The 23,277-nt window shown below is 41.9% G+C and overlaps 5 protein-coding genes across 5 annotated transcripts in view; 3 read left to right on the top strand and 2 right to left on the bottom strand.

The window, feature by feature from the left end:
• Nucleotides 1–12,042, top strand: part of trmt11 (tRNA methyltransferase 11 homolog) — a 94,134-nt gene extending 82,092 nt beyond the window's left edge. Inside the window, exon 14 of the mRNA XM_079562158.1 lies at nucleotides 12,033–12,042. The gene's annotated coding sequence lies outside the window, so the exon portion shown is untranslated. The remainder of the gene's footprint in view (nucleotides 1–12,032) is intronic.
• On the top strand, nucleotides 2,076–13,480 carry rspo3 (R-spondin 3). The gene is made up of 6 exons (XM_079562157.1): nucleotides 2,076–2,859; nucleotides 7,179–7,373; nucleotides 8,023–8,166; nucleotides 8,285–8,431; nucleotides 8,888–9,073; nucleotides 12,704–13,480. Exons 1-6 carry the CDS (start codon nucleotides 2,763–2,765, stop codon nucleotides 12,904–12,906), a joined length of 972 nt encoding a protein of 323 aa, XP_079418283.1. The 5' UTR covers nucleotides 2,076–2,762; the 3' UTR covers nucleotides 12,907–13,480.
• A 325-nt stretch (nucleotides 13,481–13,805) lies between these two features.
• mdh2 (malate dehydrogenase 2, NAD (mitochondrial)) lies at nucleotides 13,806–15,294 on the bottom strand. Its single transcript, XM_079560814.1, has one exon. It carries the CDS (start codon nucleotides 15,175–15,177, stop codon nucleotides 14,164–14,166), a length of 1,014 nt encoding a protein of 337 aa, XP_079416940.1. The 5' UTR covers nucleotides 15,178–15,294; the 3' UTR covers nucleotides 13,806–14,163.
• Nucleotides 15,295–15,334: 40 nt separating this feature from the next.
• Nucleotides 15,335–18,404, top strand: LOC306966157 (E3 ubiquitin-protein ligase rnf146-like). Its single transcript, XM_079560813.1, has 3 exons — nucleotides 15,335–15,472; nucleotides 16,072–16,131; nucleotides 16,222–18,404. Exon 3 carries the CDS (start codon nucleotides 16,234–16,236, stop codon nucleotides 17,326–17,328), a length of 1,095 nt encoding a protein of 364 aa, XP_079416939.1. The 5' UTR covers nucleotides 15,335–15,472; nucleotides 16,072–16,131; nucleotides 16,222–16,233; the 3' UTR covers nucleotides 17,329–18,404.
• Nucleotides 18,405–19,282: 878 nt separating this feature from the next.
• Nucleotides 19,283–21,917, bottom strand: echdc1 (enoyl CoA hydratase domain containing 1). Its single transcript, XM_079560907.1, has 7 exons — nucleotides 21,826–21,917; nucleotides 21,587–21,658; nucleotides 21,219–21,394; nucleotides 21,023–21,165; nucleotides 20,896–20,948; nucleotides 20,746–20,826; nucleotides 19,283–19,742 (listed from the first exon to the last, which is right to left on the bottom strand). The coding sequence occupies exons 2-7, from the start codon at nucleotides 21,649–21,651 to the stop codon at nucleotides 19,334–19,336; spliced, it is 927 nt and encodes a 308-aa protein (XP_079417033.1). The 5' UTR covers nucleotides 21,652–21,658; nucleotides 21,826–21,917; the 3' UTR covers nucleotides 19,283–19,333.
• Nucleotides 21,918–23,277: the final 1,360 nt, after the last annotated feature.

Here is a 23,277-nt window from a genome sequence, read left to right as displayed (position 1 = left end):
GACAGGGTCATCACTTTATTGGTTTATAGGGTTTGAACGGTGCTGAATCAGTTGTAAATTAGATGAAAGACAGTGTGTTTGAAACTTCAGCAGCGATTGAATGATTAAAGAGGATGAAACACAGTATTTAAAGCAGAGTAAAATCAATTAAAAATGGTAGTCCAGGGCAATTATGCTCAATAGTCACGGGAAGTGGATTGCACTACTCTTATTGAGGCTTATTGTTTCAAACTCAAACAGGTGAAACTCCAACTCCTGTATTTGTTTCTACACAAAGACTATCAGCAAAAACATGCCAAAAAATGTGTGTTTTACATTTTTCCCAAAGAGAAGAAACTTTAGGACATCAACAGGGACAAAAATAGAACTAAATGTCATATTAGAAAAAAAGCAGTGTGCGTCCATCCTTGGGAGGGTTATGCACCTGCCTGACTTCATTTACAGGTGTCGACTGATTCTCTCACTGCACGGTCCCGGGGACTGACCAGGTGACCTTAACCTTCGGCACCCCGATCCTACGTACACACATTCAAACACACACCCCTCTCCTGCCCCCATGGGATAGTGCGCCTAGAGGAGAGTGCTAGAGCACAAAGGCCACCTTTATTCTCCTAAACACATCTATCTGAGGGGACAGACAGACAGGGGATTTCAGGAGTTTGCCCAATAATATTTCATTTTAACAACCGGCTCCATCTTTTCAAACAAGGCTATAAACTAAAAACAAATGTGATCTGCAATTTTAAATATAGGGTAGATAACCAAACAACCCCTCTCTCCATGATCTTATACACCTTCTTTGATTCTACTGTTTCCATCAGTGTGTCTAAAGCAGTTTTAAGTTTGTATGTGCCTAAACATCTTTTGCCAAGCTGAAAGAGTAATGGCTCAAACTATATGGACGGTTTCCGGTCATGAGTAAGTGCTGGACAATAGGGCAGTACAGCCATAAAGAAGATGTGTGCCTTGTGTTTGCATAGCACTCTTCAGCCCAATGACTGATGAAGGAGCAGAAGCCGCAGCGAGGAGAAGCAGTGGACATGTTACCCTGAAACATCAACACAGCAGTCAGACAAATGAGGCCATACAAGCCACTTCTCCATCTGCATTCACCATTTATTACCAGACTCCTTCAAACCAGGACATAATGACTGTGGTTCTGCTGAAAAATAGTCTCCTGACTGATGTTAAACAAGGCAATATTGTGCTCAAGAAGACCAAATACTTTTTTCTTTTTTTTGAAATCATACATTCTTCAAGGAAAGCATTTCACACATCGGCATTGAACGTATTTTATATCAGTCACCTGACCTGGACAGCCACAATGAACCACACAGGCATTACGCACTGTCATATGAGTCGACCAGTGCAATAATGTCGAAAGCTTTCATGGTGCTAACTCCCTCTAGAGGACAAAAAAATAAGCATCATTGTCCTCCACTGTCAAGAGCAATTATTTGATAGGAATGCCTATCAATTGCTAATCCTGCTTTTTGTGACAGGAATAACACATTGTAGCATAGTTTGGGTTGGGTCCTGCACGAGCCAATAGAAACTGTAAGTCAAAAACACACGTGGAGCACTGGATGTTACAACATGGCCTGGACTGAGCTCCCTAAGCCGGACAAGTCCCCACGTCCGGCCTTGGGACAATTAGAGTACAGACACACATCACATTCGATACAGTAAAATGAATGGTGGAAGTTTAGTGATATTAATTATTTACTTTTCCTGAGAATACAAAGGCGGATATGTCAAATTTGACCAGCAGTTTCTTGTGTTAAAGTTACAGCAGCAAACCAAGTAGAGGTCTGACGGTCCAGTGAAGTTGAATCTGTTTTACTATTGTGCTTTCTCCCCCTAATCTGTGTTGAAATAAGCATACGTGATGAAGTCAGGTATACGGCAACAGAACACATTAGCCTCGTTAAAATAACTCCTGTGTGTTCCCCCTTTCTGTTTCGGTGCCTGACGCGGGGGGCTTGCCCTCTAAATAAACTTTGCAGCTCGTGGGGGGAGCGGGAGAGACATAGAGACAGCAGAGGGCTGAAGTCATCAGCAGGACGATAGGAGGGAGTGAATGGGTCCTGCACGCAAAGCAGAAAGCGCTGAAGCTGTGGAGAAGCACTGGGGTTCAGTTGCGCGCTGCTTCTGATAGACATAGATGCGGGATCAGAATTTTAATAACTACACGACGACTTTTGGAAAGCTAAACAGGCAAACTTCTTTCAGCATTTATGGCAGAAAAGTTTATATGATCAGGTTTTAATATCCCAGTGAAGATTGCCAACATAAGCGCTCTTTTACGCACGCGGGACGCACGACGCACAATCCATTCGGAGCCAAACAAATGGATGTAACATTTTACGAGGAATAAACGAGGCTTTGTTTTCTTCTTTTTCTATTTTTACCACTTTCCTACCCACAAATGATTGATCTCGCGCTCCCACTGTGCAAGACGGATGACATTTCTTGGCGAGTTGGTTTTGTCCAGTGGGATGCTCTTCATGACGGCACGGAGATTGGTCCCTTGAGTCAGCGCTACTACGAATGAAATTCCCATCCAGGATGATAGAGTCCGAGCGGGCCAGTTATCAATGGGCCCGCGTGCACTATCACCAACACCTCATATCATATAGGGGCTCCTGTGGTGTTTAGTGTTTTCGGCGCGTTTGGATAAACTAAACAGGATCTTATAAGAACGTATAAGTTCTGTGCTCTATATTGACATTGGCTTACGACTATCATCTCTGTGGGCTACTATGCACTTACAACTGATCTCCATTGTTTTGATCATATTGTACTGTATGGATTACACTAGAGGTCAGCACAGTAGCTCCAGGCACCGGCATCATAAACGTGAGTATAAAACGCATGGACACCCACACAAATATAGACGCTAATGCTGTGGCGTAGTAGCCAACCAATTTAATGCATTGGTAGGATGCAATTACCATTGTATCTTTTGTATTATAGTGAAATAGTTGAACAGCCACAAAGCTAAATGTATTTTGCTATTTATCTTCTATCATGATAACATTTTCGGGTATGTTATAATTATAAGCTATAAATACCATGATATGTTTACACCTGCCTGTAACGCAGAATTGTCATGTTACTGGTGGCATAATTACATAATGATATACTGCCAAACAGTTTCACTCAAGTCAGTGGTCCCCGTCGCTCTCTAGTGGTGTGAGCAGTGACAACACTCATATGGGAGGGATCGACAAGCTTGGACTTGTCCTTTTTACTGGAGCCAATTGAATAATTGTGACCAAATTTAAATTCAAAATACTCAGTATTGTACTTTTACAGATTCAAGCTTGTATGTGTTAGCCTTCTTATAGGTAGTCCCTTATTTGGTGATTTTTTTTTTACCACTGGTTACTCCATTTATTTGTAAATCACAATAGTTAGTAAATAATGAAATACGATCATATATTCCACCTGATTTCCATTACTAAAACCAAGTTTCAAGTTTGTCTGTTTATTTGCACCATTTCTGTGAGTGCATCCAAAATGCAGCCTGTGACAAAGTCTTGACACAAGATATTCCATGTACCACTTTCCAAAAACTGTTTGTGAACTAAGATAATAGACGTTCAGGAGATATTTTTTCTCTTCCAAGCTCCTGTGCCTTGAAACGTGCAGTGGCTGGTGGTCTTGGTCTTGGGGCGAACACTCTACTGGGCATCTTCCAAAATAAGGACATTTGAGAGCATTTTCAATCTATGTAAATCTGACCTCAAAATAATCAAAGTCTATGAAGGGCAGATCGTTAAAAAGTTTCAGATATTTTTTTTCCTGCTCTCTTGCTAAATGCTCTCATGTTTTTTGAGATTGTGATTAACCGAAGAATACCCTTTAATTCAAGTCTGGGCAGTACTTCTTCAAAAATGCAGTCTCTCTTGGCAGAGACACCCAATTAAAGCCCCTTGCTTTGTTCATTTCTCAAAAATAGGACTTAGCACGCTACCCCATGAGTGTGTAATAACTTCTTTGGTGAAAATGTGAACTCCACAATGACCCACAACAGTTTTACACTAGACCTTTCATTATAGAGATATAACAATGCGATACAGAAAAAGGCTTCCCCTGATAGGAGGGGTGAATGAGTCCAGACTTCTGAGGGACTGAGTGGGTAGAGATGAGAGTCAATAGCCGCTTGGTCAACATGACAACGTCACAGAGGCAAGCTTCACAAGAGATGAGGCAGACAATTATAGAAACCATGAAATGATATAACGAGATACAACAAAAATCATATATTTGAAATGATAATAATAATAATAATAATAATGATAATAATAATAATAATAATAATAATAATAATAATAATAATAATAATAATAATAATAATAATAATAATGCATTAGTCTTATATAGTGCTGAAAAACAAGACCAGTCACATAATGAGCAATGTAGTGCATTCAATTCAGTGTAAGGAAGAGCGAGTTAGCAGCATAAAAGGGAAACAAAACAGCCTCTGCACAAAAGACTATATCAGCTTTTTTTGTCAAAAACCTCAAACCTCCTTCACAGAAGTGAGGGACCGCTTCATAATTTGTCTCCACTACAATGGACTCCTCAGATCAGAGAAGAAGCAGGGCTCTGTGAATGCAAACTTTACAAGTCTATAGAATAATGGACAATACCTGGACATATAAGAGTGTTAGGGAAATACTAAAGGAGTCCGGAGGAGATGTGGATGGAGAGACGGGACACGGTCTGGATGTCTTACATGGTAGAAGTTTATTACCGTATTACAGGCCTGGAGACATTTGAACAGTCAACACAATGTTCAGAGCATTGATCATTCAGAGTCTCCAGGCCTGTAATACGGTAATAAACTTCTACCATGTAAGACATCCAGACCGTGTCCCGTCTCTCCATCCACATCTCCTCCGGACTCCTTTAGTATTTCCCTAACAAAGAGCCCACAAAGAAACAAGACATAGCAAATTAGATCTCTGATGAAGTGAGCTGGAAGTACTCCGGTACTAAGGTTTCCCCTACCAAGGAAAACATGTACAATAGGCCAGAATGAATGAGAGTGTGAGAGGTTGGTGGTGGTCGGAGGGGCGATGGCGCAGATTGGGAGCCTCACTTCCGTCAGTCAATCTCAATGGGCGGCTGTGGCTACATCAGTAGCTTACCACCACCGAGTATGGTGTGAATGAATGACTAAAGTGTGGCGCGGGAAACTTGGTAACACGGGGCTGAAAAGTGCAATACAAGTGTAAGCCATTATTATCATCATTATTAATAAAGAGAGAAAGGAAAGATGAATGAATTCAGCGATGCTGCAAAAAAGTGTCAATAGCTTGACAGTTCTGATTGTGAGACCAAAATGTGTTGAAAACTACAATAAGATAACTGTTGGCCTATTTGAGACAGACCTAGAAGCTCTTGATCTCTTTAAATCTTGCACAACTCCCGTCCACCATCTGTTTCGATGTGTGAGCCTGTGAGTGTGTTTACTCGTAGGTGACTTTGTTGGTATGTTTTGCAGATACCATTGCCTGACTGAGGTTTTGTCAGTGAGAGGCAAAGGCAAGGCCAAATTCCAGTGCCTTAAGTCTTCTGTGAATCAGAGGCTTGGCAGAAGCATGCGGCCAAATGGACAGCAATTGTACAGATTGCTGAAATTTCTAAAGTATCTGTGATCTATGGTGAACTGGCAGGGCAAGAAGGCCGAGGGTTGCGCTGATGCTCCAAAGTGCAAAGCTTCTCTTGAATGAACTCAAAAACCTAGTTGAGTTGACTACTTTTGGAAAACGTTTGTCATGAATGGATAACTGTGAGGGAGGGTTTTCTTTTGTTTTGCCAGTAGGCTTTATTGGCAAGGATAGAACAGGGTGAGAGGGGGTAAAGAGCAGGGAGACGTTAGCAAGTTGCTAGACCTGGGTCTATAGTGGCTTTCTCAGTACAAGACAGAAATCATTTACTAGAGGTGCTTGGAAAATGCAAAAAGGTTATATATAACAGACACACTGGAATCTAGTCTTTAAAAATGATGTTGCTAATTACACAGCATTAGATTCTAGTGTGTCTGTAAATTAATACAAATGCCATGCAGATTTATGTTTTTTCTGATTAATGTAATGTATGGTGTATAGTTGACTTGAGATAGGCTACAGAAGTAGGGGTGGGGGGCTCAGAGGAACTACTAGGGGGGGCCCAAAGCTTGTCTACAAAAAAAAAATCTTTTTAAAAGGAAAAATGAACTTTTTTGGACAAATGTACCAGTTAAACCAGTATTTAGTCTATACAGTTATTGCTAGATGTTGTTTGTTATGCAATTTTAGCTGTAAAATCATAACAAAACCTTTTGAATAGATGAAATTATTATCCTTGGGGGGGATTTTTGGATCAGGGGCTGTAATGTCACAGACTTTGAGAATGACTGGGCTACAGAATATTAACCTGTCACTTTACAGAGAGCGCAGAGAGTGTCAATTAGTTAATTGAAGGAAGGGTAATACCGCAAACATATTAAGCATCAATAAACAATGTATAAGCTATTAGCCACTGCCTTAATCCCCGCTCCACTCCTCACTTTTATAATCACGGTCTGACTGTAAATGCATTGAACATATGCAACAGATGTCAACATGCAACCATGCTTCAGGTTTTATCTGTAAGAGTGGACAGTTCGACATATTAAGGAAGCGTAAGGATGATGAAACCTTTAATATTTGAGTAAACTGTTCATCAAACTGAAATATAGACTGTCAACAGAGTACCAATGCCTAACGCTATCATCCCTCACTTAAAGCAGGCAAACAGACCAGTTCCATAGTCACGCATTATGGTTTTTCTAACCTCATTTCCTTAACCTCAAGCAATAAATGTTTGAAAACCTCCTGTAAAACTAACCAACTGAAAATGGTTTTAAAGCGATGGCTGCATACTCTATACTGTAAATACATGGAAGCCAGGCATCATTATGCACTTTGGGTTTGTTTGGACAGTTGTAAAACATATTTTACCATTTTCTAAGCCAAACAGCCAGACTACTTTTGCCTTTGTGGTTAAAATAGTATGATGGCTGCAACAACCCTGCAAAGGCGATATCATTTGCTATGGAAAACCTTATCCTAAATCCTTATCCTTAACCGAAATCCTTGCACAACACATGCAGCATATATTTATTATTGTCTTATTTTCAACAGAGATTTCTAGTGGGGGCTCAGGGTGCCAGCAAGGTGGCTGTTTGACCTGCTCCGACTACAATGGCTGCCTCTCGTGTAAGCCACGCTTCTTCATGCACTTGGAGAGGATTGGGATGAAACAGATTGGGGTGTGCATGACATCGTGTCCCCCGGGGTTTTACGATATTCGCTCGCCAGAGAGAAACACCTGCACAAGTAAGAAATTATGCATATTTAACTTTAAAAATTGCAAACCAGTTTACAATTAGTCACTCCAACCATGGAAGTGTATTCTCTTCATTAACTTAAACGCATACATGTATGCTTTGGACATACTTTCATCTGCCCACATTTATAATGATTAGAAATGACATCAGCCAAATTCCAGATGCAGTGAACATAATTTTATAGTTATTCTGAAAGGACAGCCATTAGAGACATGTAGTCCACACTGTCTACACAGATAAATTATAAGCCCACTGTACATCTAAGAACAATACATTTAAAAAAGGAAAAAAAAAACTGAGCGTGCACCACATAGCACAAGCATTTCGATAAGGCACTTCCATTATTTTACAATTATTTTACAAGGCCAATTTCAAAGAGAACAAGGCTTTCTATAAACACACATGTCTGCTTGCTCATCTGTGAATGATGTTTCTGGTGACTTTAAATTAAATCAAATGTTTGTCTAACTCCGACTCATCCATCACTAGGACATCAATCTGCCCACAGTGGCCTCTCCACTGTATCCCCATGCACACATGGACACTCGAGACACGCTGTATATTTAACAGGCACGACACACACCATAACTTGTCTGTTATAAATAAACGGAGGTGGTGGGTCTGTGTTTCCTTGTCAGAGTGCAGGTCTGAGTGCGATTCCTGCTTTAACAAGAACTTCTGCACACGTTGCCGGCCGGGCTACTACCTCCACCTCGGCAAATGTCTAGAGAGCTGCCCCGATGGGCTGGTGCCGAGCGACATCCAGCGGGAGTGTGTGTCCAGTGAGTGCACTATTGATTAACAACATTGATAGTAATATCATTCAATAGTAAAAGCAGTTGTAGTACAGCAGTAAAAGTATTCCATATGATTTTGTGATCCTGTCTGTTGTTTCCACAGGGTGCCCTGTAGAGTGCGAGGCATGCGTGAACAGTGAGCTGTGCACTCGCTGCAGACCTGGGCTGTACCAGCTCCATGGGAGGTGCCACCATGTCTGTCCTGAGGACTACGAGCCCAATGACAAGCTCATGGAGTGCACCCCCCAAGGTCAGAGGCAGGAGATAACTCTCATTCAACATCAAGCTGGGTGATTTGAGACACTGTGCTATGGAGAGGGGCCTATGGCACATTTGTCAAACCAGACCATAATTTCTGCTGGCATCAGAACTTGTCATGCTGTTTTGAGAAATTTAATGTACAGATTTATTTGTCGGCTCAACAACTGTGCCAATATGATTATTATGAGCTTGACAAACATCAAAGTCAGTGCCACGCGCTACCAGTCTGAACTGTGGCGACACTGGTATACTGGTCTGCTCTATATGTTGTTGTGTGTTTGTTTTTGTTTTTTAACTGGACCTCGAGTCTGCAATAAAGGTTGATGATGATGATGATGATTTACTGACAAACATGTTTAATAACATAAAACATTGTGATAATCTAATGATCAAGTGTCTAACCTTATATGTACGACTTCACTGACCTCTGGCTGCCTCCCGACAGTGCACTGTGAGGTCGGCCAATGGAGTGAGTGGAGCCCCTGCTCTCGCTCTGGGAGAACCTGTGGCTTTAGACGGGGTCAGGAGACACGTACCAGGCTGGTCCTGCAGTATCCATCACCGTTTGGCCGCCCCTGCCCCGACATCTCAGAGATCAAGGAGTGCTTGGTCAAGAGGAGAAGGTGTCCAGGTCAGTAAAATTCTGAAAGTACTGGTTGAGTAAATGTCAGACATCAGCACCTCTTGCAATAAAGTGTAATTGTCAAATGTCTAAATGCTGTAGTAAGGCTTATACGCTGTATTGTTTATTATAGCAGCCGCTGACCAATGACACTCCTGCCAATATTGTGTTTGTGACATGTGGCACAGTTTCAGCTCAGTATGAAATCCAGATGTTTGCGCTTGTACAATCAGAGCTGGTATTCTTCCGCTCAGGACCATGTCTGTTTACTCAGAGGATTGTCATTGTGGTCAGGCTGAGGACTGAGGGGGACACACGTGTGATGTTGGAATGTCTATGTTGTATGTTTTCCCATGAGAATCTCAAACAGTATAACTGGTCACTCTCTGCGCTCCTAGTAAACAGGGAATACTGTGATCATATCTAATGAATAGGGTGCAAACCGTTTTCTGACGGGCTGTCTTCATAAAGTCCCTGGTGCTCTGTGTACACTGTGTGTGTGGTTACTGAGGCAGTCGGGCCGGGGCTGCTTGTTTTTGAGCCTGGGCTCTGTGGTGTTAAATGACAGATCGCAGACAAGCTGAGAGAGATCCAGCCCCCTGGGGCCTCACACTTACAGAACAAACTGTGTGTGTTTCTGCTCTCTGTGTCTGTGTGTGATGCAGCAGAAAAGAGCAGGAACAGCCAGCTCAACATCAACATCCTCCCCTTGGGAGGCATGTGGCGACCAGGGGATCAGTGATGGTTTATCTCCACAGCTGCCAACACACACATTAGAAACATGCTCATTGCTCAATGATCCAGACAGGCCACTGCACCGGACAAATATTGTACACACCTTGTTGCATTCAACCCATTTCTCATAAATCTAGGATGGATGGAAGTTTTATTTCTATTGCTGCAGAATGTCAGTTGGCCCGGAACTGGAACCTCCCTAGTCCCTACTGAATAAGAGCTAATTATCGTATCTTTGGGGCGTCCTCTTTGTGCTGTTTACATCTGCACACACGCTACAGGGTCGATGGTCTGACCTTCACAACCCTGTGTAATCCACAGCAGCCCGTAGACACCGATACATCCTCCTCCGCTCTCTGCCACATCCCAACAGACTCCCACACAACAGTTACACACATCTTCATATTAGACCATTTCCTCCTTTCATTACAATCCCACTCCTGTCCTTGCAATGCACTCTCATAATTCACTTGACACTAGAATTTGAATAGTCCCTAATAATCTTTATTTTTTTCTGTAATCATTTTAAAAAACAGACAAAAACTGTCAGGGACAGTTAAATAACAGTTAAACGTTGAATAATGATAATACAAGTACATAATACAAGATAATACAAGTTATTTTGGTCAAAAGATAAAATATTTGTGTAATTTATATATGTAATTTTGAAATTGTCCCTTTATAAGAAACCACATTCTTATTCATGTGAGAGGTCTATTGTTTCAATGTAATATCAAGCCTAATGTGATGTCCCTTTCACTCAGATAATTTGAACCACAATGCAACATAACAATGCCATTTTTGCTGAAATACGCTAAACTTTAATGTTGAAAATCATTTATATCAAACCAGCAAAAGCGGCTCAGTTCTTCTGTCGAGCCAAACAAATGATGTGCATGCTGCTCACTCTGCCCTTCACTCAACCTGTTCACCTACAGCACAACAACACTGCTTCATATATTCGACCTACCGACAGACAGATAATTGAATCATAGAGGAGTCACACAAAGGGTGTCAGTCCATCACACACATCCTGGTGGTCATGTGGCAGGCATTCCTCTCTTGGGGCAGTTTTTAGCCTTTAATCCGTGCCTGGCTCCCGCCAAAAGCTCCCCGGACGACACAGCGCCTGCCAGAGAGGATATGGCATCATTAAAACACACAGTGCTCCTTCACCCATACACACAATATCCATCACTTTAGAGGACAATGCACTGGGCTGCAATCATTTCCTGTGCCCGCTGCTGGATTATTTTATAGATACAGGCATCTGGAAACATATTCACTGTTTTCACAGGAAGAGACACCACATTCCCATCTCATTATTCAGAGATTAGGGGATATGGGATGTCCCATACAAGAAATGATGACAAATAAATGTGGCCCTGACACACACCCAGGAAGCATGTCTGCAAGATAACAACTTCGTAACACATTGTTGTCAATATCGTATGTTACACTAAGCACAACTGATATTTCTTCAAAGAAATTACAGGTTCCTATACCAAGTAATTATATTGGTAATTGTAATCGTTTTCCTCATAAAGATCCCTCATAGCAACAAATAGTTTAGCTGAAAAGTGTTCTCAAAATCCTTATTCAGTAAATTGAAGATTCATTACATTCCCATTGAAACAATAGCTATGCTATTATCAGAGAACAGTTGTCCAAACCAAGTTGTCTCAATGGGCCTCTTTAATCACTTGTCAAAGTGGATAATGGGTTTATAAATCCTTAGAAAATGGTCCAACTAGTCAGGACAGTGAAAACAATGAGACTTCCTGTGTTTATAAAGGACCGAGGCAGAACTGAATGAGTTAAGGCACCAATCACTGCATCCATCAGGCCAGTGAGATCAGGTTGAGGCGATACTGTAGGTACATTTATTAATGAAAATTGTACCACTGGTATGTTCAAATCAAACACGTGTTAGATGATAAAACTAAGTGCAGACTATGGTCAGAGATTACTATATTTATAGATCATACAAATCTATGACTAATTAGTCCAATGAGAAGTTTATTCTAATATTTTTTACATTTGGCAAACTGGACTAAGTAGTTGTCTATAAAACAAAACAAAAAGTATAAATGCTTTATTTGTTTGCAGGCCTTATTAGACAGTAACTTGCCAAAGACACTTGCCTTGTAGACTCGATGGAGTCGTTCCTAGAAATCCTGACTTTGATTAACAGGCAGTGAGAGGGTACAGTGTGGGGGAATAGGAGGCCGAAAGTACAGAGATCTGTCTGCACTGGTGCCTACTGCCGACTTCAGCAGTTTCACAATCCCCAGTAGCCAGTCAACCATCAGCCCCCTGTGCCTCTCCGCTCCCTCACGCACCGACAGCCGCTCTACCACAACAGGAAGGGCCTGTGCGTGCACTCTCAGTCCTGTCTCCAACCTCCCTGGAGGCGGAGCTTGCTATTATCATTAATAACTCTATCTGAAACAAGAGATAAACCTGGAGCATACCAGCACTCCTGGTTTTGTTTATGACATGGTGTTGCAAGAACAGATAAATTAGGGATTTATTTAAAGGCTTTCTATTTTGGACAATGGGAGAAACAGCAGCTGGCACAACAGTGGTTCTCTGTTAGGCAACACCGACATCTGGTGGTTTTAATTAGGAATTGCAATGAAAGTTCCCCCCATCGCATCAGCAAAAGGCCAAACAGTTTTATTACAACTTAAATATAAACGGAATTGTCATGTAATATATTGCCTATGTTTATTTAAGGCTTTATATAATCAATATTAGCAACAAAAATTTTGAAGTGGAGTAAACATGCTTACCTTGCAGCCATGTCAACACAGATGTGTAATGCCTTCAATAATTTAATCCAAAATGAAGTCATAGGATATAGTTATAACACAAAGCTTTCAACATCTCTTTTCTCTCCAGGTCGAGGGAAAAATAAAGACAGAAGAAACCGCAACAACAGGAGGGACAAAACCAGCCAGGAGGTGCTGCGTGACAGGAAGAAGGAGCGGGACAGGGACCCTGCTGATCGGGACAACTCTGACAACAGGAACAAAACAGAGCAAAGGAGGCGGAGAGACCAGCGCTCTGAACCTGTCCCACCTGCGGACACAACGCAGCAGTAGTGCTCCGGGACACAAAGATTGAAGCCCCATTCTCCGCACTGTCTCTATGAGCCCCTCTGTGTAGGGGTGTTGCTGCTACCTTTCTGTTTTTGGATTAACTTTATGCACAGGCAGAATGAGGAACGTACGGCCAGAAGTATTGGGCCACGAACAGTATGACTTCTCCCATTTCCATTACTGTGTCTCTGCTAAATAAAACAAGAGATGCTACTGAGGCTGCTGTTGGGACTGCAGAGAAAGAAGAACTAGCTGGATCTGTGTGCACGGACAAATGGACTAAGAAGTTATACAGTACTATAATGCTTGTTGATAATGATTATTTAATGGGTCCCTAGTACCAGGCTGGTTTTTGAATGTAGATTTGTTTGTTGTTGCTCCTGTTCACTAGATCTATTTACTTTGTTTTTTTTGTAAAGAAAATACATTGTGCTCGCTCTTTGCCATTTTGACACCTTTTATGAACGCACCATAAACAAATCTAAGCTAGAGATCAAATCTGATATTCTTTGTACATGTTGCGCAAATCTAGTTTTATGACATTCAGATTCGTGACATTTCGATGTCTGCCTTTGGTTTTGTTCATGTAAATTAAACTGCTACCAGTGCATCTCCCTGACCAGAATCCAAAAGCACCTGTATGTCAAATAAAATATAAAAAAAATAGTTGTCCACCATCATGTGCACTTTGTTTAAGGTAAACACTGACTAATCCAAAGGTCATCTAAGGCAACCTTATGCAACAGTCACCTTTAACCAGCATTATCTACATCTTAGCCATCATTAAATCGATTACTTTATTACACACAGCTACCATTTTATGATGCATGAATGTCAGAGTACTAACTTAGTAATGATGTGAATGACTTGGAGAAATTACTTTTTTGTCTAAACCGTTTATTGTTGGAGTGAGTTGTTTCATCAGTAACATCTATATGCATCTGGTTCAGTGCGTTTCCTCAAAATTAGAGCAGAGAAAACCCTGTATTAAGCTTACATGAAAATATATACTTTGTTTTGAAATTTACACTTTCAAAATGGACAAATGCTGATACAGATGACGAAAATAAATTACAAGTGCAAAGCAAAGTCACATTTCATAGAGGGAGGAACAGTGAATTATCCTTTTAGGTCAGGATTGTTGAATCAAGGTTACTGCTAATAAAAGAGAGGAAAAACAGATGTTGCTTGGGATGTCTCCAGATGCCGTAGATAAGACAAACATCAACTACAGATGACCCTCTACAAATTAAATGCTGTTCACTTCATGTTAGCCACAAAGTCCTCGCCTTTCTTGATGGAACCTTTGAGCTCCCCGATAGCATCAGCCACCAGCTTCTCTTCAAAAGCAGTGAGCTTGCCCAGGCCCAGGTTCTTCTCAATACCATTCTTGCTCAGGAGAAGAGGAGTGGAGAAGTACTTGCACTCAGTTTCCTCAGACCGGACAAAGGCACACTCCACCACACCTTCCTTTCCATTCATGGCGTCCAAGAGGGAGAAGGTGAAACGGGCACCAGCGTAGGCCATGGAGAGTGTAGCTGATCCAGCTCCAGCCTTAGCCTTCACCACCTCAGTACCTGCCTCCTGGATCCTGCCGGTGAGGGCGCTAAGCTGGTCAGCTGGGAACTCGACCTTTGGTGTGCACTGGGAGATGAGGGGGATGATGGTCTTTCCAGCGTGACCTCCAATCACTGGCACGTTGACACGGGCTGGATCCAGGCCCTTGAGCTCTGCCACAAATGTATTTGCTCTAACAATGTCCAAGGTTGTGACACCAAACACTCTGTTAGGATTATACACTCCATGTTTCTTCAGGACCTCTGATGTGATCGGGATGGTGGAGTTCACAGGGTTAGCAATAATGCAGATCATTGCTTCAGGACAATTGCGGGCACAAGCGTCGGCCAATGTGGCTACAATGGTAGCGTTTGTGTTAAACAGGTCGTCACGAGTCATACCGGGTTTACGGGGCACACCTGCGGGAATCACCACCACCTCGCACCCTTGCAGCGCAGCGGCGAGCTGGTCTGGACCCATGAACCCGGTGACATGAGCTCGGGTCTCGATGTGGCTGAGGTCCGCAGCCACTCCGGGTGTGTGGGCAATATCATACAGGGACAGCTCGCTCACCAGAGGGCTGTTCTTCAGCAGCAAAGACAGGGGCTGGCCTATCCCGCCTGACGCTCCGAGCACCGCCACTTTGGAGTTGTTTTGTGAGGAGGTGGACAGACCGCGGACGAGGCTCACGGTAGGTCTTACGGCTCGGGAAAACATTTTGGCTCTAACTTAGTTTCTTGGTTCAGTGAAGTGAAATACCTGCAGAGCCGCTCTCCTCTGTGACACCAACGTCCTTTAGCCACGAGCGAACAGGAAGTTCCGCTAACACGCAGGCGTATTTACGTCACCCGTACAATTACGTCAATACGTACAAATACGTAGCTGTCTTTATCCTTTGGTTCTTTTTTCGGAGGAAAACAAAGACAGACAAAATCAGCAGAAGATTATTATTACACATCAATTCGCATCGTTGTTATATAAATACACGGCCTCAGCTCGCTGAAATCTTAAGGTACACCATGTTCTCTTACTTTACATTGTCTGTGTCGTGAGAAAACGCTTCCCTTGTCTGTTTGTATCGTGCTAAAATAAGCTAATGTTAGCGTCGTTTCAAACTCATCCGTCCATTTCCTGAACCCGGTGCAGTGTTTTTAGTATTGTTAGTGTTAAGTTTAGACGTGTGCTTTTGTTAGTCTCAAACCGTGTGCGCTTATTTCGATTACAGAAAACGTCTAGTTTGTTTACTTTTGTTACTTCCATTATTTCTGTCTATTTATTACTTAAGTAATCGGTGCTCCATAGAATCCAGCTTGAGCAGGTTTACGTTGGCTAATAATGTACGTAATATTTAGACTACAAAAGTAAAGCTAGTCAGCTTTAGTTACATGTAACTGCCGGAATCCGTCCTCTCCTACTGATTATTCCCATTCAACAGAGCAGCCCTTTGTTCAGTATAGTCAAGTGACCCCCTCATAATACCTAAGAAGAGCTTAACAAATTAACCCTAATTTTACCAATGTTTTAATTCAGACATACTGCAAATTTGCCACCAATTTTCTCACATCTGTCTATAGTTTAGCCCTACAGTGTTTTTGTTTTTTGTCTCAACAGTGTCAAGTTCGTTGTTCCAGTAGCAACACCAATGATACAACAGCTTTAAGAGCATCTCCTGTAAGTACCGATTGCATTTGTCCATCTGGTATAATAACCTGTTTTATTTTCATATTATATATTCACCAACTCTACTGTTTGTCTCTACAGTACTTCTTGAGGATGGCTAGTTGCAGTGAGGTAGACCACTCTTTAAGTTCACTGCCATCCAGTAAAAAAAGTAGTGGAGGAAGTGGAAACAATGCAGAGTCTCCATGCTCTGCCTCCAATAATCCATCTGCCTCTCTGCCCGTACCGGAGTGTGCCATTTGTCTGCAGACCTGCATACACCCGGTCCAGCTTCCGTGCCTCCATGTCTTCTGCTTCCTGTGTGTGAAGGGAGCATCATGGCAGAGCAAGCGCTGTGCTCTCTGCCGTCAGGAAGTACCTGAGGACTTTCTCGAAAGGCCGACATTGCTCTCTCCAGAAGAATTAAAAGCTTCTGCAGGAGGCAGGAGTGGAGCAGCTAATGACCATGCCTGGTACTACGAGGGACGGAATGGATGGTGGCAGTATGATGAACGAACCAGCCGTGAGCTGGAGGACGCTTTTTCTAAAGGCAAGAAAACCGCTGAAATGCTCATAGCTGGCTTCTTGTATGTTGCTGACTTGGAGAATATGGTGCAATATCGACGCAACGAGCATGGTCGTAGACGCAAGATGAAAAGGGACGTTTTAGACATCCCAAAGAAGGGGGTAGCTGGACTGCGCTTGGACACTGAGAGTGTTTCTGGGGGAACTGCAGCAGTGGGGAGAGAAAGTTCAGCTGATGGGGCAGACACATCATCAGGCGCACAGCAGCAGCTCACAGCTCCACCCCTCATAGTGAGACCTCCCACTTCACTTGGCGCTCAGCCAGGAAACACAAGCCCCTCTCTGGAAGATGTTCTGTCACAGCTTCAGCTCAGTCCCAGACCCATGCCCTCACAGGAGCGCTCAGAGCCTGGAGAAGGGGAAGAAGAAGAGGAGGATGAGACCTCACCCTCCAGATCATCAGAGCCGCACACATCTGTGGAAGAATCCGGCTCTGGAGACTGGAGCGACGACGAAGACGATGAGGAAGAGGGTGGGGATCAAGAGGAGTCCTTGGAAGAGAGGCCAAGAAGGCAAAGACTGAAGCCAGAGGACAGAGTCCCTCCTGGAGCAGAATCCACTTCTCCCTCCTCAAGTCGCAGGTCCAGGATGCCTGATGGCCAGTGTACAGTGACTGAAGTGTAGCAACTGATTGTCAAATGTTCCAGTTCATTAATTTATTCTTCATTTATTGTGGATACTTTGCCACTGAGCTCATGTGAGTGGATTGCTTGAAAATGTAAAGTGACATCGCAAGCTTGTGTCATCAGTGATGCTGCTGTACTCAGAACACTAGGACAAGTCGATACATTCTGAATACAGGAGTAATGAGATGTCACCTTATACATTTCTATCAATCACACAAAGTGGTTGTACCAGAATTATGGCAAAGTCACAATCATTCTGCAAAGCTATTTGTTCCGAGGCGTATCAGGCTTATTTAGGTGAGACACACAGATTTGTCACCTCTTTACAGTTTGAACTTGAGTTTGATTATTGCTGATCAGAACGGTGGCATAAGAAACAGCATAAATGAGGATGTTCCTTCTAGAAATGAAACAGTATCATTCTCATAACTGTAACCGCAGCATTATAATGGAGCACACTCTTTCCGCTATCACAGCACAGAAATCTGACAGTTGATCAATTTGTCCCCAGTGACCTCAGACGAATGGAATCATCTCTGCAACAGTTTGGTACTTTTTGGTTGAACACCGTCAGAAGTGGTTGTTTTACTGCTAATGTTGTTTAGAGATAACTCGTTACAATTTCAAGTTCACAAATGTTGCCTCAACGTTTTAAGAATTAGAATAACCCCAGTTTCAGAAATGCTAAGAACGTAAAAAGAAAATTACTAACAGATTGTGAAAGTTTTTACTCTTGCCTTTTAACATCAGTGTTTATCATTGACACTACAGGGGAATCTGTGGCCTCATGAAGTTCCTATTGTTCTTTGTGAAATTGATTTAAATTGTGTTTCTCACTTTTGAATGTGCCCATTTGAAGAGAGTTTAACACTTCTGCTTGGCTGATAGTGGAAAATGTATATTTTTTTTTTTCTTTTTTTTTTTAAAGTAAACATTTTTATGCTTTTTTGTTTCCTGTACGTAGATCCTTTTAGAACAGTGCAAATGTTTTTGTGATCATGTAGACACTTCAAACATGTTTGTAATTTTGTTTTAACATGCTTTGAATGGAAACTAATAAATTGCGTTATCGTTGCTTGGTTCTGTTGTAGTTTTTGTTCCCACTCAAATGCTGACCGTTTTTATGCTGCTTGTGCTGCTTCAAGGCTAATGAAGAGTGGACACATTTTGTCATTTGTCCTCCACACAACCTTGTGTAAATAACATGGTGTCTTATTGTACAGACGAACATCACAAATGGCACACACTTGGAGGCATTTAGTTTGATCTTAACTAAATGGGTGACACAGCAGCGTAACGTTAAATCTTACCACTGCATATCCGTATACTGATATTCTCTGATTCAGTTTATTTATGGCACAATATTACTTACCACAATGGCATTTAAAGACAAGACACTACTTCAATTCCTCTGACGGGACACAGAAATAAAAGGAGACATTTTTTAGGTTTAATCAGACTTTATCAGTGACCATGACAGGCAATACATTTAAAAGTTGTTCAACTTCTTGTGAATGAAACTCCAAAGTTATTGCTCAATATATGAAGATGCACTTTGGGTTGGCAGATAAGCCAAGAAAGCTTTATTATAATTCCAATTCCAAACACTTTAGGAAAGGAAGAATAGAAAAGAAGCATTTATTTTATTAGATATTTTTATTATTGAAAATACATTAAAAAAAAAAATCAACAAACATGTGTCTTTGCTGAGAGCGGCTCACCTCTCATCAGACCTGGCTGGAACTCTACAGGGAGCGGGACGTCTCTTGCTCATCTCCAGGGAGATGTTGACTAAACCCACCCACATATGAGATTTTAAAGTTTATGTCCTCATCCAGATCCATGCTTTGATTACCCACTGCAAAAACAGCATTTGCTGTGTTTAGCTCTTTGAGTAATTTGATTTGATGAAAACACTAATGGTATTGCAATCACAAATTTTTTTCACTGCATATTACATGTCCACACAACCACTCCTCATAACACTAAAATGGCTTGTGATCTTATTTGTGTTTCATTTTGCTGGCCAAGGCCTGTAGATTTGCTGGACCTCCCCACACAGTCCCAAACACGTCTTTCTCAGTCCTCAGCGCGTCTGCTAAAGGAAGCTCGCGCCCTGATATTATTACCTTCTTCACAGCTCGAATCACTGGTGCAGGGCCTTTCGTGTAGGAATTTAGCCAGTTTTCAGCCTGTTGTAACACAGTCCTGTGTTCTGGAGCATCCTCTAGTACATCATCTGCCAGACCAATCTGTAGTCCTAGTTCAGGGTCCACTTTGATGGCCCCACCGAGGAGCTTTAGAGCATTCTGACTTCCAACAACGCGCACAAGTCGAGCAGCCCCGCCCCATCCTGGGACAAGGCCCATGTGTTTCTGGACAAATTGAACAACGCTGCCTTGGACCATTAGGCTGTAAAAGAGCAAATGCATATAAGTTATGTGTTTAACCCTTCCCTTAAGAAACTCTACCCTTATGTTCCATTAGTGGCATTTCGCGCCACTTTTTTGACTGCTTTAAAAATATTGGAGATGATTATGTCGATTGAAACTTTTTTGACATAATTATGTTCTGCACAAAACTAAAGTTTGAAAAAATATCGAAATATTTAACTATTGTATCGCCAATAAAAAAAATAAAAAAAATCAACACACTCAATTGTTAATTTTCCATATGAAAAGTGAGTTTGGGCAGAAATTGGATTAACATTTTAAAACACCCACGGGTATTTCAAAGATGTGTGGGGGGATATGCTCGTCTGGAGTGGGGTGTAGGTGTGTTTGGCAGGTGCTGTTTGAATAGAGCCATATTTGTAAAGAAGTTTGTATAAAAACAACTCCCCCTACCATGGACAACGACCCCCAAGTCACAAACCCTCCAACACCCCCCAGTGCCTCACTACAGAGCTCCCCCAACGCCCCATATAAGCATCTCCCCATGAGCCTCATAACATAATAATGTGAAAACGTTTTTACAGCCTTCAAAAAGTGGCACCAAAAGCCACTAACATAACATAAGGGTAGTAAATTTGTACATCATATTTTGAAAATGTTGGCCATAATACCCTTTGTAACAGACACTATCTCAAATATCTCAGATATGGACAAATTTATGGCCAAATCAACAGCAAAAAATGGCATGAAATGCCCCAACAGAACACAAGGGTTAATGGCTGGTAGAGTGAACAAGAAATGTCCTCTTCCCCTTTAACTTGAAAGAATTATCAAGGGGATACTAGAAAACTACACTGTCCTCTATAACAACATTTTTATGTCTGAAACAACTGAGTGAGTCGGAGCAGCTCAGAACAAACTTATATTGACAAATTAAACACTTTTCCTTCAATAGAATCTCTATATATCTATCAAATATCAGGTTATAATAATGTAATCGCTGATCAGTGCATATTGCTTACACAAAATCACAAGCAGTCACGAGCTCTGCTCCTCCTCCCAGAGCCTTTCCCTCCACAAGAGCAACTGAGATCAGCGGCAATCTGCACTGAGAGAAAATGTAAGAATTAAGAAAAGAATAAAATATTTTCACAATGGAGACCCCAAGTTACCTGTGTAGCCTTGTAAGTGCATTCTGCATAAACATGCACATCTTCATCCCATCCTAAGAAACAAAGATTTGAGAGAAATTAAAAAGTAAAGCGAGAACAAACAACTGTACATACTGTACTTTTCAACCTGCGGATTTGCAATTGCTCTGACTGCATTTAGATCTGATCCAGAACAAAATGTGTCAGCAACTCCGTGGACTATAAGGCCCTTGCCGTCTGACCAGTTCTCCAGCTCAGTCACTCTTGCCTCCAGATCCACCATCATGCTGCCTGAGACAAAAGTTACTTTACACCCTGCAAAAAGGTAACATTTCAAATCATACCTGAGAAAGCATTCATCCTTGAAGGGTTGTTGACAGTTAATAAAGCGATCCCAGAGTCTTGTTTGTTCAGATCTATGGAGCCCCCGGGAAAGGCCAGAAGCTTCTCTCTGATCTCATCTGGGTTGAAGCCATGGGAGCTTGAATACACCCAGCCACTGCTCTGTCTTTGAAGTACTCTGCAGGACACCAAGTGAACAGGCTTCAAGTTACTTAAACAATGTATTAAGTCTCATTGTAGCCCATTAGTTACGGCTGATAATGAGTTTATTCAGATGCATGCATAAAACGAAAGTGACCGCACGAAGTTAATCAAGTGAATCACTCTAGAACACACTGTGTTGTCACATTTATACAGATTAAGGCTGTACCTGCTCCAGGCTCCAGGGGCACTGCAGTTCCTTAGCAACTGTCTACTCACTGCACAGAGCACCATCGTGCTACTGCAAAGACAACAAGGGGCAGTCAAGATAGCAATAAGACGGAAATGAGGAATGGTTTGCGTTACTTTGTATCTTGAGAGCGTAAAGTGACTATAAGCCACTGTGTTGCAATATTAGATACATCTTCTTAAACTTGGGGGGAAAAAAAGTATAATTGTAGTACTCACCTTGGAAGAATCCGTTGGTGTTACTCTGAAATTGTTCCCACCAGAAACATGACCGAGAGGAAGAGCTGAGCGTGGTGGCAGTGCTGGTGAAGTATGAGAATCCTCCACAAGAGGGCGCCATAACCTCTAATCATGCCTCACGTCGTCTATTAAGGTGAAATAAGAAACAGGCGTGACTTGAAGTATTATTTGTGCTTCTACCTTTATCCACAATAACGATGTTTGACAAAACTGTAGAAACTTCTTGCCTCCGAACACAACAAGAGCACCGCATCTGCACCTGTTATTTGCTGTCTTATATCCCTGATGTGTGTTCTGTGCTCACGGTCAACCCACACTATTTTCAGAACAACTATAATTCATATCTTTATATTCGGGGTTAAGCACTTCTCCTACAATCTACAGTTGGCATTTTATTCCAGCATGAATCCAATATCTTTATTCAGGCGTCTTAAAATACTGCATGCATATAACACGTTTTATAACTCAAATTGATGCGAGGGCCTTTTATGGAAAGTTCCCAAGTCTTCTTAATGATAAAGCAGTTGAAATAAAGCTAAAAGCACAACGGGGGTGCCCCTCGTGACATCATCAGGTGATCATCATAACACGGGCCCCTTGAGATCACAGCACAAAACGAGATTACGTTTCATATCCATCATTATCAGCAAAGCATTGAATGAAGAACAGAGGCTGCAAAGTGCTAGACTAAATAAAATGGGAATGTGCCATAAGCTGAGCGGCTGAGACACTTCCTGTGCTGTGGGCTGCACTGTGGCTGCAGGAGCATAAATCCCTCAGTGCTCTCCACACATCCTCTATTCACAGCCTTGTACATCTGTGAGAAAACAAACTGAGCAACCAAAAATATTTTACTGCTTTACTGCCTATATGGGTAGACCAATATAGCCAACCCTTTTCTTTTGAAGCTGACAGGTGAGAAGAGACGGATTTAAAAAAGAAAAAGTAGATTTATGAAGGGACCATGTGATAAATGGTAGATCTTTATGTTACCTATGTTACAATCCAGGAATTACAGAGTTCCTAGATTTCATTGCTTCACAGATTAGGATTTTGCACTGTTCTATATAAAAGTGGTTCTCAAACTTTTTCTCACCTCTTAAAATGTTTGACCTTCCAAGTATCACCAGGCCTCAATCAATAGCAGTTCAGGACAAACCCAGGTCTATAAAGGGTCAAGTAAAATAAAATAAAAATCAATAGCCTAAACTTAGTGTAAACTATATATACCCCAGAAAACTCTTAATTCAAATGCATTACTGAGGCATCAATTAAATGATCTCTAATTGAAATGTGAGATCCACTGCTCTACAACAGCATTTTGTTGATCGCTTTCTTCCCTTTATGAATTCCTTTGTGAAGTGTTCCTTCAGCTATGTGTCAGGAACAATGCCGTGGATGACAGGCGTATACGAGCTGAGCCTCCGGTGT

The sequence above is a fragment of the Gobius niger genome (assembly GCF_951799975.1).
Source record: "Gobius niger genome assembly, chromosome: 8".
NCBI classification, from domain to species: domain Eukaryota; kingdom Metazoa; phylum Chordata; class Actinopteri; order Gobiiformes; family Gobiidae; genus Gobius; species Gobius niger.
Note: the sequence above shows the minus strand (reverse complement) of the source record. Positions and strands in the feature narration are given on the sequence as shown.

Bases quoted from the DNA above. Each gene is read 5' to 3' on its own strand.
- rspo3 (XM_079562157.1), top strand. From the start codon at position 2,763: ATGCACTTACAACTGATCTCCATTGTTTTGATCATATTGTACTGTATG. The intron at 8,432-8,887 runs GTCAGAGGCAGG...GCCTCCCGACAG, and splicing joins CATGGAGTGCACCCCCCAAG to TGCACTGTGAGGTCGGCCAA. The intron at 9,074-12,703 runs GTCAGTAAAATT...TTTTCTCTCCAG, and splicing joins CAAGAGGAGAAGGTGTCCAG to GTCGAGGGAAAAATAAAGAC.
- mdh2 (XM_079560814.1), bottom strand. From the start codon at position 15,177: ATGTTTTCCCGAGCCGTAAGACCTACCGTGAGCCTCGTCCGCGGTCTG.
- LOC306966157 (XM_079560813.1), top strand. From the start codon at position 16,234: ATGGCTAGTTGCAGTGAGGTAGACCACTCTTTAAGTTCACTGCCATCC.
- echdc1 (XM_079560907.1), bottom strand. From the start codon at position 21,651: ATGGTGCTCTGTGCAGTGAGTAGACAGTTGCTAAGGAACTGCAGTGCC. The intron at 20,949-21,022 runs GTTGAAAAGTAC...TTTGTTTCTTAG, and splicing joins GAGCAATTGCAAATCCGCAG to GATGGGATGAAGATGTGCAT. The intron at 20,827-20,895 runs GTAACTTGGGGT...CTCTCAGTGCAG, and splicing joins GCACTTACAAGGCTACACAG to ATTGCCGCTGATCTCAGTTG.